The 13372-nt window shown below is 41.3% G+C and overlaps 1 protein-coding gene across 2 annotated transcripts in view; it reads right to left on the bottom strand.

The window, feature by feature from the left end:
* Positions 1–13372, bottom strand: part of URB1 (URB1 ribosome biogenesis homolog) — a 56503-nt gene that overhangs the window by 15685 nt on the left and 27446 nt on the right. For both annotated transcript variants that reach the window (XM_065650835.1, XM_065650844.1), the window contains 13 exons: positions 13214–13352; positions 11956–12126; positions 10706–10902; positions 9913–10137; positions 9187–9366; positions 7701–8556; positions 6606–6807; positions 6231–6408; positions 5017–5075; positions 4054–4247; positions 2209–2319; positions 2054–2117; positions 115–286 (listed from right to left, as the gene is read on the bottom strand). In XM_065650835.1, coding sequence (XP_065506907.1) covers positions 115–286; positions 2054–2117; positions 2209–2319; positions 4054–4247; positions 5017–5075; positions 6231–6408; positions 6606–6807; positions 7701–8556; positions 9187–9366; positions 9913–10137; positions 10706–10902; positions 11956–12126; positions 13214–13352 — 2748 coding nt within the window. The remainder of the gene's footprint in view (positions 1–114; positions 287–2053; positions 2118–2208; positions 2320–4053; positions 4248–5016; positions 5076–6230; positions 6409–6605; positions 6808–7700; positions 8557–9186; positions 9367–9912; positions 10138–10705; positions 10903–11955; positions 12127–13213; positions 13353–13372) is intronic.

Raw genomic sequence — 13372 nt, 5'->3', positions numbered from 1 at the left:
AATTATTCTCCTGATGTAAACAAATGTATTACAGGAATGCAAAAAATAAATTACTGAAGTGAAAGGCTCTTTTTCTATATGAAAAGGATAACTCAGCAGTCTGAACCAAAGTACCTCTGATGACAGAAGACGGCGATGCTGGGGGAAAGACAGAATTGTCTTCATCATCTTTTCTCGATCTAGCAGACACAGAATCTCCTCCATGCTCGGCTGCTGCCAAAGTGACTTCCCCAGACTCTTGCAAGTTTTGTGATGCTCCACAGCTGCTGGACCCCATAGCAGGATTCTTAGACATCATTAAAAGTAAAGGCATTAGTCAACAGACTGCTAACAGTGAGTGAAAGGCAATTACAGAGGATATAAATTAGTATTTAAATTTTCCTTCACTTGTACTTATCCTGTGGGAACTTGAAACTAGAACTCGTTTCCCTGGCAACGCCTTCTTCATCCATCCAAAGGCTTTTCAAACTCAGTCTGAGGGTGTCTCATTAACTATTTCCTACCCCAAGTCAGAACTTACCTTCTCAGAAAAAAGCACTTTTTAAAAATTTGAACTATAAATGCAGGTAAGTATGACAGCAGCTGCATGAAGAGACAAGTGATCAAGACCTGGTCAGACAAGGCTGTCTCAAACGCAATTGACATTTCAAACCAGCATCACAGTGGTTCAGTAAAACATAAACCCTTACTCTTCTCCTCCAAGTTGCTCCTTAGATGCCACTTACTTTGCTATTGTGCTTAAAGTGCTACTGATATTGTCATTTATTACATGGGTACTGTCAGTGAGGCAGCTGGAGGGATGGTGTTAGGCTTCTTACTATCCAGAACCTAAAGACTCCCATTTGTAACACAAGTTGGGTTCTGCTGGGTTGCACGTACAGCACTTTTCCTGAATGTTCTCTGTAGTCACTCAAACTCTTTAGTCCTGGGATCAAGTCTAGCCAAATGTCTGGCTACCAATTCACTTCAGGGTACAGTATGAAATTGTTTCTCCTTTAAAAAGGCTATAAAAGTTTTGCGACCTAACTACTTCTGAAATGAGTCTCCTCACATAACACCCTCCCATTCACAAATGTTTTCAGTAAAGATTTATACAGGACGCAGCTAGTGCCAGAGCCCTGGCTTCTGGAAGCCACTTCAACTCCTTGCTAACAAGAACCTTCATCTCCTGTCCCCCTTCACAGGCTACAAGGATTATCTATATTCTGAGACAAAGCTAAGGGAGGTTCTTAATTCAGAGTCCAGTCCTGCTCCAACTGGCTGTGCCGGTACTCTTGCACTGCTGTTAATATTTACGCTCCTGCCTCAAAGACAGAAAAATGCATTTCAGCAAGGCAGACCAAAAACATCAGTGTATGTAAGAACTAACAGCAACAGACTTCCCCGTGGACTGCTTGGGTACAGGGCCTGAAAAGAAACTGATTATTTTATACAACACATGGTTATCTCTTATGAAGCATGCAGATGTATTGCAAGATTGCACTATAAGGACAGCTACAGTTCAGACTGGTGGAAAAACAAGGAAGGCGTTGATACCATGTTAGTACCCCCAAACTAACAATATAAATGTAATACAAGAGGTTATACCCTCAATCCTCCACTGGCATATTCTTTTCCAGCAAAGCACCTGAGCTGAATATCACGCATACAGGGGTAAGATCGTTGAAAAGGGCCAGCAAGGGCTGAGCTGAGTAGCAAATCCTGTATCCCAAGGGAACAGGGAAGGGGAAGGAGTTCTACACTAGCAAGTTGTGCTTTGGCCTTCATCTGTGATGACATCCGTATAGTGGGTTCTTACTATAGAGAGTGAGGCACTACTGAAATGGGACAGGCCCTCACCCAACCCACAGACACCCAAAACTTCAGGCAACACATGAGAATTTCGCTAAGAATAGGAAACATGTAGGAAAAATGTTTCTAAAAGCAACATTCACCTCTAGGTTTGACCTTGCTCACTGTTTATCTCAGTTAAAAATAGGACCCTGGAAAAACGGCAATTATGAGACTGCTTATTTCCCTGTAGTTACTCAAAAAAGAAAGGTGGTTGGCTTACCTGGAATTTATAAGACTTTGATTATTCTTCTCATATAACTGAAGCAGTAGCAGTATCTTCTGATCTAAAAACCAAGATGAAACCCAAAGTCAGTCACCTATGAAGATGAAAACCAGATCTAGTAGGAAGTACCTTACCCAGACTAACGCACTTACCTACAGCACTCAGCGTAGCCCCGTAGGCACCCAGCAACACAGCAAGGTGACTGCTCTCACACAGAGAAGGGCTGAGTTTCACAACTGTCAGCAGTATATCCACCAAGGCCTCTGAAATAAACACACGGCTTCAGCTTTGCTGCTTTCTCAGATAATGTGCAAATAAACATCCCCCCGCACACATACAAAACACTTGTTTTTTTCTCTAAATAGATGTACATACAGTACTGTACATTTCAGATCAAGATCTATCTCTATAAATACCAGAAACCATCTCCTTGACTGCACTAAAGGACAATTACAATGCACTTAAGCCAAGTGGAACAATATTTTTGAAGAAGTTAAAACACTGCTTCTAAGCTGGACACACAAATGTTATCATGAGCTGGGGTATACAACGTGGCACACTACCCTGCAGAAACTTTCCACGTGTACACATCTGCTCTCTGGTTAAAAAGAAGTGCTATATCCTACCCTACCATACCACAGCTCCCTCCTTTCCTAAGTCGGCATATTAAATTAGCTCAGGACTTGTGGAGAGTGAAGGCAGACATCCCAGCAACTTCTCTGAGCTACTCAAGAAGTTACAGCAAGAACTTGTAAGTTCACACTCCAGCTGCAGTTACTTATCAAAATGCATTTAAACAGGGGTCATCACTGCAGGATCCAATTAGTCAGCCAGCTACAGGAACACTTTTCTGGGGTGCACAAAAATTATCCACCTTTGTTTTATAACTAGCTGAGAAACAGATCAAATAAGTGATCAGGTTGCTCAAAGGCAAATAGGGTATCTGTGGCAGAGTCAAGACCCGAATCCAGATTTCTTCACTCCCAGCATCTGAAAAGGCATGGGCTTTTTCCCCTAGTATCTACAGGAATATAAAATACACATCAAAACAAAACAGATCATAAAGACAACAGCCTGAATGAATGCCTTCCTGACATCAAGTTTCTGAATTACTGAAGTTAGTCTCAAACAATCCATCTTGCTCTACAGAAATACATGCAAAAGGTAAAACACACGCAGTACGCCGAAAAATCTATGACTTGCTTTTAAATTCACTAGATTTGTGACTTCACATGAGCTTCTTGCTCTTTTCAGGTGATTTAAAACTTTGAAGTTTGTTTACATGTTGCTAACCAATCTACACAAAAATTGTTATCAACATGCTGCCCTGAGAATTTCCTCCCCTTTTTTTGTATGGCTTCTTCAACCCCTGAATCTCAAAGCCCTGTACAGTGGGAAAAAGCTGAGGTCTATGGAGATTTAATAATTAGTTCAAGGTCAGGTAAGTACTTTAGTTGGCAGAGATGAAGAAACAAAGCCAATCCTACACGTGAACTATCACCCAATTTATATTACTCATGGAAGGATATTCCTCATGAAAGGTTGCAATAACAAATATGCATTGATTAAATCATCAGTTTTGATACAACTTGCAAAATCAACTTCTGAATCAAGCTACTTTAAAATGAGGGCCTCTGTCACACCTGTTTCTAACAGAATCTATGTGCACTTCAGTGACCCTACACCAGCAACCTCACAGAAATCAAAAGAATCAATTCAATGTTTCAACAAAGTTAAAAAAACAAATAAAAAACCCAAACCCACTTTTTCAGTAGTTTCAGGAAAAAAAAGGTGTTTAAAACCAGCAGCCATAAAATGAATACAACATTTGGATCTAAGTAGAGGTAAAATTTAAAAATAAATGCTAATATTCTGGAATTGTTTAATAGCTCTGCAAGTATATGTAGGCGTATGGGTTACTGCATGGATAGAATATAATGCGAGAAAGACAAGATTACTAAATATAGTTAAAGGGAAGCAGTAGAAAAAAAAAATACCTCTGGTCTGGACATTCGTGCCATCTTCTTCTCTTGACCTCAGTATGGCAGACAAAAATAGAGAGTGCTGCGTGACCATCATGTGAAGTTTGGAGAGCTTGACTAATCTCTGACTAAGTGAAGATTCTTTCTTGTATAATAACTGAATAGCAACGTTCAGGACTTTCAAAAATGCTTCATCTCTGTAGCGGTACCTTTGGAAGAAAGGATCACAGAAAATTCAGACCCAACCAAAAGGAAAGCTGCTTGAAAAAAATCTGTTTAAGACATGAGAACTTTGCAAAGAAAGCAAAATTAGTAAAACCAAAACAAAATTAAAAAAAAAAAAAAAAGAAAACACATGTACCTCTTTCCCTGAGCTGCTTTAATTTTTTTAAGCTATACTGGTATCTTAATTACAAAAAAAAAAGGAGAATCAATGCAGAGTGACTCTTGTAGCTGCACTGATCTTAATAAAGGATTAGGATTTTGCCTACCAACCCTTCAGACAGCAACCCTTCAGATTAACACGTCCATCTCTACAGAAGCTAAGATTATCCTAAACTATTTTTTATTTCTTTAATTTAAATGGTTTACATTTAAAGGTGAAAGATCTGATTCTCACTTCCTATGAATTGTATTTAAGAAATACCTTAAACAAAAGAAATCAGATGAGCATAAATCTTCTTTATGCCATTCGAAAAGAAGCTAGTCCAGCTACCCAGTTAGCTATGTTAGTTATGCTAACTGGAGCACACAATCCAAATCTGCCTGCCGTTGTGCAGGTTCAGGCTCCAATGAAGCCAGTGGATGTGACATGAAGCCAGTGGATGTGACATAAAGCGCACCCTGAGAAACAAGGAGCATTGTCAAATCTGATTGAACGCAAGGGAAACAGGGTGTTTCCAGTACAATGCGGGACAAGGCCAAGTGAACAGAACTGTAGCTCCCACAGCACCTTTGGTGCATCTCAAAATTACTTACTTGAGTCCCATCTTCACAAGGCTGTACCAGTCATCTGGGTCCACTTCTTCAACAAAGCGCTGTGCATGTAATAAGTTAAAAAAGATGTTCACATTTAGCACATAGAGCTTCTACAGATCATTGAGACCAGCAATTTTTGTTCAACAGACACACTAGCAACATGCAAGTCAAATACTCTGGTGGGATGATCAAAGGATAACAGGGAAGAAAGTTCCTGGATACAACGATCCTACCTCCTGATTCAAATGAAACTGCAAGTCTGGTTTTGTTGGTCCTAGAAGCAGGGAAGCACATGGGCTGTATGCAATTAAAAAGCACATTGGTCTGTAGGTACCAAAAAAACCCAGAGTCTTGAAACTCTTCATACTCCTGAAGTGTCAAAGGAATAAAAAGTTGGCAAGTCAAAGCAAGAGACTTGGGTACCAGGATTTTGTGTACCTACAACGTGCTGAAGCTAACCACCCTTTCCCTGTTGCAAACAGAGGTGGCTGGGTGTGCATGTTCTTTACAAAAACTGATCTTCCCTGAAATGTTATAAAGCACAATAAACAACAATCAGTTTTAAGAAGACTGACAGCTGCACATGCCAGCAGTCCTGGTGCTAACCTCGTCAGACCTGTGAACATCATCAGGATGAACACTATGAGGTGGCCCCTCAGGTCCTGCAAGACTGCTGTCCTATACAATCAATTGTGTCCTAAAAGGGAGTCTCACCAGAAGCCAGCAAGAGGTTAAAAGCATTCACTGCCTGAAAAGACCTTCATTTTTATGTCTCACATGGATCTGCCTACCTTACTGAACTACAAAATTGCTCTTTATGATCAAAGTCCAGATTTCTATCTACAATCCACCAGATTTCTGCCACACACCTAGAGGGCATGGCAGGTGGGTCTTGTCAGAAGTGTCTCTATCACTTTTTTTTTTTTAATGAAGACATCCATTGGCAAACTTTGATTTTTAACTCCTGAATACCTCAAACTCTGATTTTCAAAGGGAACTGTTAGCAGAAAGCCACCATCAAGAACAACTCAACTGCTTCTTATAAGGGATTAGCAGGGCTAAGTTAACTCTGCAGAAGCTATTAAAACCCCATAGAAGCCATAATCTATAAAACAGAAAATAAAGTCCAATCTGTGTTTACCCAGGATACAAGAGCACAATAACACATATGCACAGACTCACATTCTGGGAACGCAGATAAAAAGAAGCCTCACCAATAATTGTTCTAGCCTCAGCAGCATGGACCTCTCCACTTCTTGCTTGCTTTCATCTCTATTGCTGTTGTACATGACAATTAACCCCTTCATGCAGGCTGACAACAGGCGCTTCCTCCAGGAATGCAGCTCTTCCGAGTCTTCAAGCACTCTAGATATGGCATCTGCCACCGTCCAACTGCAGAAAGATTTTTTTTTGATGTTGTAACATGCTTTTTGTATGTGTTAAACATGTCTTTCTGCCAAAGCGTAAAGTGACAGATTCTCTGAAGAGAGGATGCCAGCTTCGTTCACAATATTTTCATTCATGCATATCTATCACAACACTTTATAGGACAAGCTGAGTCCTGAAACAGGGAAACTGGACTTGCCTACCTCTCGATATTTTCTGCTTTCTCAAGAGCAGCAGGAAGCTGGTCAATAAGGTTTCGCAGCCCTTTGCTTTCTGAAGATGGCAACAACTTCGAAAGAACTTGCAGTTTCACAGTGGTCTCATGCGACACTTCTGTGTCTTGCAATACACTGCAGAGCTCCTTCCACAGAGCTTTCCTCAAGACAGGTGTGACAGCCGAGACCACTGTTGGGGGAGAGCAAGGGATACAGGTTCCACCATCTAAGTGTGTTAAGCAACAATAGACTTATAATTAAAAAAATCCCACATCACTTTTCTAATAAAGGCTCATATTACTTAGCTTCTAGGAAATTACATGACAGTAGCTGCTGATCTGCTACAGAGAAGTGCACTCTGTATTGCTCCATAGCACCATTAGGTGTTTTCACTACTTGAAATTCTCCTAGATAGAGCTGGCTTTCCCCACCAACTGCTACAGTCAGCCTGTTTTTGTTGCTGTTCACATTTCTATGCAATATGAGATATGAAATCAAAGTGATCATGTTCTGTCGAGTTGAATCCTAACTTGTAGTTTTGCTGGTAGAAAATTTAAGTCTTGTCAATTTAATACTGCTGTTGGTTTAGAAAGCTTTGGACTGTCAACTTAGGAAGGCATTACTGCAGGAAGCTGTGTTTGGAGATTTATTTTAGAAGGAAATTTTGGACTCTTATACTTGTACAAGTGAAAGCTTACACTCTGCAAAACCATATGGCTATGGCACTCCACTCACCAGACAGGGTTCTATCTATGCCCAAGAAGTTTTTACCTTCTATACTAAACCAAGATAAGCATGAAGACAGATTTTCACATGCACTAAGTCTTAAGTAAGGGCTTCAAAAGAGAAAACTGAGCAGCAGCAACTCTAAGAGTACTTTGCTTCAGTCCAACAGGCAAGCTTCCTTACAGTCCTTTACCTTTTATACTAGAGAGGTGCTTCTAAGAGAATCATCAGAAGTTAGACATGTAACTTTTATCACCTCTACTTATTGTGCAGAGGATGGAAGACTTTAGAGCCAGCAGAACCCACACTGAGAATCTGGCCTCTCAAATCACAAAGGGGGATCAGTTGTAGCTTTACCTGCAGAAGGTCGCGTGAAATCGTACTGGTCTCTGCATTGCAAATACACATTAATGAGCGGAAGAAAACTCTCCATGTTTTTCCTGAGGTACTTTCCAGTGGCACTGCTCAGACACCACAGCTCAAACTGCAGCAGGTGAGTCCTACAGTGTTTTAGCAGCGTGCCCACGATGGCAAGGCAGGTTTCTGACATCTGGTTAAGGCAGTGAACAGGCACCTCTATGCTGACTGCGTGTGCAAGGACTGGCTCGCTTTGGAGAGCCTGAAGGAAAACTTTCTCCAAATCTTTGCTGGCTGATGCTGTCATCAGTATCCCCAAAGCTTTAATGTGCTCTGTGGACAGCAGTAGTTCTCCTTGTTGGGGCTGCCTTTGGTAGCTCTCTGTGAGAAGCTGCACCAAAATCTGTCCATAGAAGCTTAACTGTTTCCCTTTTTTAGGGGATTTTTCAGATTTCTGAGTAGTCAAGCTCATCTCAGGAAGTCGCAGCATGGCTAAAGTGATCTCCTTCAGCTGCGCTGCAGCCATGTGTATGTGCAGCTCCTCCAGAGCCTCCAGCTGGTGAGACTTCTTGGGAGAGACCTGGCTTCTGTCTTTCCCTGCAGCCTGTAGCTCTTTCAAGACACTTTTTGTGATAGCTTCAAAATACTTCGATAACACGTGTTTGTGAAACATGCTCTGCAGCATCGGGGCACCCATTTTCAAGAGCTGGAGCACACCGGAATTGAGGTGAGCCAACAGGAGCTTCACAGTGACAGGGTTCAAACTGTGCTGAGGAAGAGAACGTTGTTCTAAAGCCAGGAACCAAGTCTCCAGTGTAGGATGTCTGAAAATCAACATCAGCATATCTTCTAGTGTCTGTAACAAATGGTTGTAACAACATCACTGAATTTATAATTATAGGTTGGGGGTGGGGGGTGGAAATCATTCATCTGCCTATTTTCCAGAGTATGTTTTTACAATTAGTGAACATGAAATTGTCTATTAACTAGGATATTAGAGGATAAAAATATTAGAGGATAAAAATTAGAGGTCTATTAGAGGATAAAAATATTAACTAATTACAAGCACATAAATACCATTCTTTCAACATATATGATGTGGGAGGCATGCCTTCACTCAACATGCTTCACATGTCTCAGCACTACCAGGGGAAAACTCTGTATTCTGGGGTTTGTCAACACAATTCCATTCTAATCTTTGCAAATCCACAGAACTGATGAAAGGGGGGCAAAAATTCTCTCCTCCAAGTACATAACTTGCATAACCAGGCTTTACACAGGGCTTATGGAATAGAATTTCTTCTGCAAAGGTGAGAGATCTCTGTCAGGACCTCTCCTGAACACATTCCAGCTTAAGGATGAGACTGTGGATGATGGAGTTGGTCAAATTAATGTTGCAGCAAAACTTCTATTTCCCTAGAGAATAAATCAAATCAAAGTTTACTAACAAGTGAGTTTCTGGCCTCTGTATCAAGAGATTTGGTACCTTGTCATTTGAAGATTCCTCTGTAACCAGAGCTTCTTCATCCACAAAGAGATCTGATTCAGTTAGATGCTCTTCTCGTTTCTTCTGATTATCCAACTCGATCTGATTTCCCCGGCACAACAGGCTGCTCAGCAGGTCCACGTAGAGGTCAACAAGGTGAGGACCAGAAGTTTTACTAAACTGTGAAAATACAGACACCTTGAAAGTTCAGAAAAGAGAAGGATGGGAGCAGAATGATATTTACCCAACAGGAACAGAAATTAACTAAGAACTTCCTAGATTACAACCTTTTCTGGGAGAAGGAATCACTCTCCTCTGTAGAAACCTGATTCTAAGAAAAGTCTCAGGGTGTCAAATAAATATTTCTACATTTTAATCTATACTGCAACTTTTCATGTAACACAGGCCAGTAAATTTCAGTCTCTAGAAAGGCTTCTTATGGAGACTCAGGAGAGGGAATTAAAATCTGGACTTTATTTGCACTACACATAGATCAGTAAGGTAACCCATGCAAAATAAATCCAAGACTCCTCAACAATTAGAAGGACAGATGTTTGTTCACAAATTAGGTGCAGGTTTGTCTGTTGCTCTATAGTGTCAGTGAGAGCTGAGCACATGAAAAAGCTGCAGAACTGGATTATTACATTTGAACTGTCAAGTCATTTGTACTTTCTACTTTAAAATAAACCAAACAAACCCATAATATCATCATAATAGTGCTCTTACACTGCCGAAGTTCTCCACTGTGGATTTCAGGTATAGCAACACTTGTTTTACTCCCAACAAAAGCTGTTCAGGCAGGACCTGGGAAGCCAAATCTCTCAATTTTGTCTGGATATCGTCTTCCAGTAAGGTATTGCTTCCTCTCTCATAGGCTTTCTTTAGCAAAGGGGTAAACACAGAATCCAGGGCTACAGCAGGTTCTTTGCCTATTTCTTTGTGTTTTTTAAACTGTTTAAAATGGAAAAAAACATAAGAGAAAAATAAAGATGAGTATGAATCAAAAGTTTCTTCAGCTACCTTTGCTTTGAAATGAGTTCTGTGCTAAAACTGGGACTGAAGTTCCAGAAGCACATGTGTACAGTCCCATCGTCACAGAGCTAGTCACAGGTGTCCCATGGGGAACCTGCACATGGTCACTGCTGGGCTAACAGAAAAACACATCAACACCAAGCACAGCTGGTCTGTGCATGCCCAACCCCATACCTGGGTGACTCCAACCACCGTAATCTGGTTCCTTGGGCCACACTGTATTCTATGCTACACTGTGCCTGATAAGGAACTGTACTCTGAGTGACTGCATACAACCCCTGAGCCCTGGCTTCACTTCCCAACCCCAGCACAGACCTCTTCTGTCATTAGAGAAAAGCCCTTGAGCAAATTTGAGTCACAATGTGATCAAGAAGCAATATAGAATTAGCTTAATGTAAATGCACTTTCTGATGGAAATGTAACCTTTATGCACTGTGAGGTTTTATAGTAAGTAATACTGGCTCAAGTGACTTCAGGTATGCCATACCACAGGTTGCTGAGATTGCTGGGGTATCCAGAGACTATAGTACTGGTTAAATCGGTAGAGCTGAGGATACTTAGAAACTTTCAGTGACTGCAGATCTTTATCGTAGAGCTGGAACATCAAGCAGAGGGCGAGGGGATCTCTTTGAGAGTGCAGGAGGTCAGTGAAAACAGCAACAAGATACTCTATGATGTGTGCTCCTAGAAAAGCAAAATAAAAAATTAAACCTCTGTTGACAGAACTAATCTGAATGAGCAGACACTAAGGTGATCCTCTTTCCTTAAGGCCTGTGCAACAGGCCATACAGAATCATTTTTAAAAGTACTGAATAGGATTAAAAGGTGTTTGTGATAAGCTAGACAAGTGTTTCTGACCCACTGAGGTATCTGGAAAAATCCTCCACACAGTAGTCCTTGCCTGATGTAAATAATCACCCCACTTTAAGATACATGCTTGAGTTGGCCTTTTTCCTTCCAGACGCGCATACACTAACTCCACTTTCACTGTGTCATGCTAAACTTGTCTATATTTTGACGGATAAGGACCCCAGCCCCACACCACCTAAGAGCAGAACAGATATGTACTGGGGGGAACACATCCAGGTTAACATGCACTGGTTAAATATGGAGGATTTTTCAGAACTGGGATGCTCAGTTGCACCCCAGGTGCTAATCAACAGCCAAATATACATAGGGCTTAGTGAGGCACTGTGGAGTTGGCAAATTGTGCTCTGAGGCTAACTGCTGCCCCTAGGATACCTCGCTCCTCCAAATCCTTTCCTCAAGAAGCTGGTAGAACTCAGCAGCATTCACCCCTGGAGCTTCCAGGTCAAGACTGTATATGCAGGAAAGGTATCTCTGCTCCTCAAATCCCCTCTAATCTGTGCTCAGAGCCTGGAGTCATTCTCCTCCTCCATTTACCTGCATCTCATATGGGAAAACTGATTTCTCTTCTTCTAACCTGGGCAAGTTTGTTTTGCCACAGTAGGAACTCCCTAGAGTCAAATGGCAGTTCATAGAATGCCCAAATTTCCATCTGTTTTCCTTGCTCCAGAAACCCAAAGCTTCTTTAGGGTCAGGAAATAAGGACAGAAGCACCTCATAAGCTTTAATACTTCTCTTGAGCAGGGAATGCCGTGGAACTGCACCTCCTTCTGCTTGCAACAAAGACAATAAAACAGGAGCTCATTGAGTAAGGATGATCTCACTTCCACTCCACTAGCACATATGATACATAGAAACAAAAGTCTGTACCTGTTTCATTTTCAGTCTGAAGCAACAGTATATTCCTGGCTTCTAATGCAGCAGGGACAACAGCACTGAATGGAAATGTTTGGATAATCATATCGTCTTTTAAAGTGAACCCAATTTCTTCATCCAAGCCATCACTGCCCTCAATTAGGACATCCACCATATCCAGGACATCTATTAAGTGGAAAAAAAAAAAACAAAACGTAAGCAGACGGTTCAGACTAACTAGAAAACCATGGAAGTAGAATCCAACAAGACAGATTCTGAATTCCCCAAGCAGAGAAAAGTATGAAAGACACATTTGTCTAGCAATGTAATGGTAAACACAACTGTACAATTCACTGTCTCCTACGGTGTGCTTAGCTTTACTTCTTGCTTTTCAACATTACTGTCCAACTGACAGAAGAAAGGGAAGAGCTACATCACCTACTGCTATCACAATGGCATTAGGTAAGGATTATCAGAGCATAACAGTGACAGCAAACACACATGGGAAAGTATGAAGGAAGCAGCCACTTCCCCACTAAAAGAACATCCTGACTGAGCAGTCCTTGAAGAGTTTCTCAGCTCTGCATGGCCAGAGAAACAAATCTTGGTCACGAAAGAGTCAAAGACAGCTTTAACATATGAAGAAAATATCATGTATTCTGTGGCTGGCATTACACCTCTGTAGCAGTCAACTCAAGGCAACTGATCCACCTGGTACAGAGTGTTAAACTACCTCAACTATCCTACATTTATGTACTGCAAAATCCTACGCATGGACTGTTATACCAGAACAACTAGCACATGGTAAGTTGCCCGTGTCCACATCTGCAGAATTTTTACTTTGTCTGCAGTAGAGCTGTGACTGGTCCCAAAAAGCAGGAGCAGCAAAATTCCAGCTGTGTGCCAGGGAGTAAGTTTGCTCCCTGGGCACCTGAGCCCTTTCCTCCTGGATGAACACATATGAGCAGCCCCAGGGAGAAGAACTGTAGTAGTTTTCGTTTTACTTAGAAAATGCTACTGCAGAAGCCTGAAGAGAGATCTAAAACACTGTTAAAATGGCATAACTCCATAAAAAATTACTTTTTGGGGTAAAGTGGTAACTTTACAATTGAGACCTCTACCTCTGATACAAAATACAACTGAAGGGCTGAATCCTGTAAGCCCTTACTTAAGCGAGTTTTCTACAGTTACCAGTCATCAGTTTGCACATTAGGGCTTGAAAATTTAGCAGAAAGTCTTGGAATCCTCCGTTGTTGAGGGAATCACCACATACCGTCAATGTGAGAGACAGGGATGCTGACGTTATCAGAGTCTTGTTTAAACATATTAACTTGGAGCATACTTGCTTCTTGAACAAGGTCTGCTGCTTTATCTGTATATGGATAGGGGTTTGTCACCAGTTTCAACAGGATCTGTCAGGAAAGGTTGAGAG

Source organism: Caloenas nicobarica, chromosome 1 (genome assembly GCF_036013445.1).
Source record: "Caloenas nicobarica isolate bCalNic1 chromosome 1, bCalNic1.hap1, whole genome shotgun sequence".
NCBI lineage: Eukaryota > Metazoa > Chordata > Aves > Columbiformes > Columbidae > Caloenas > Caloenas nicobarica.
The sequence above is the reverse complement of the archived record's forward strand: the minus strand, read 5'-3'. Positions and strand labels throughout refer to the sequence as shown.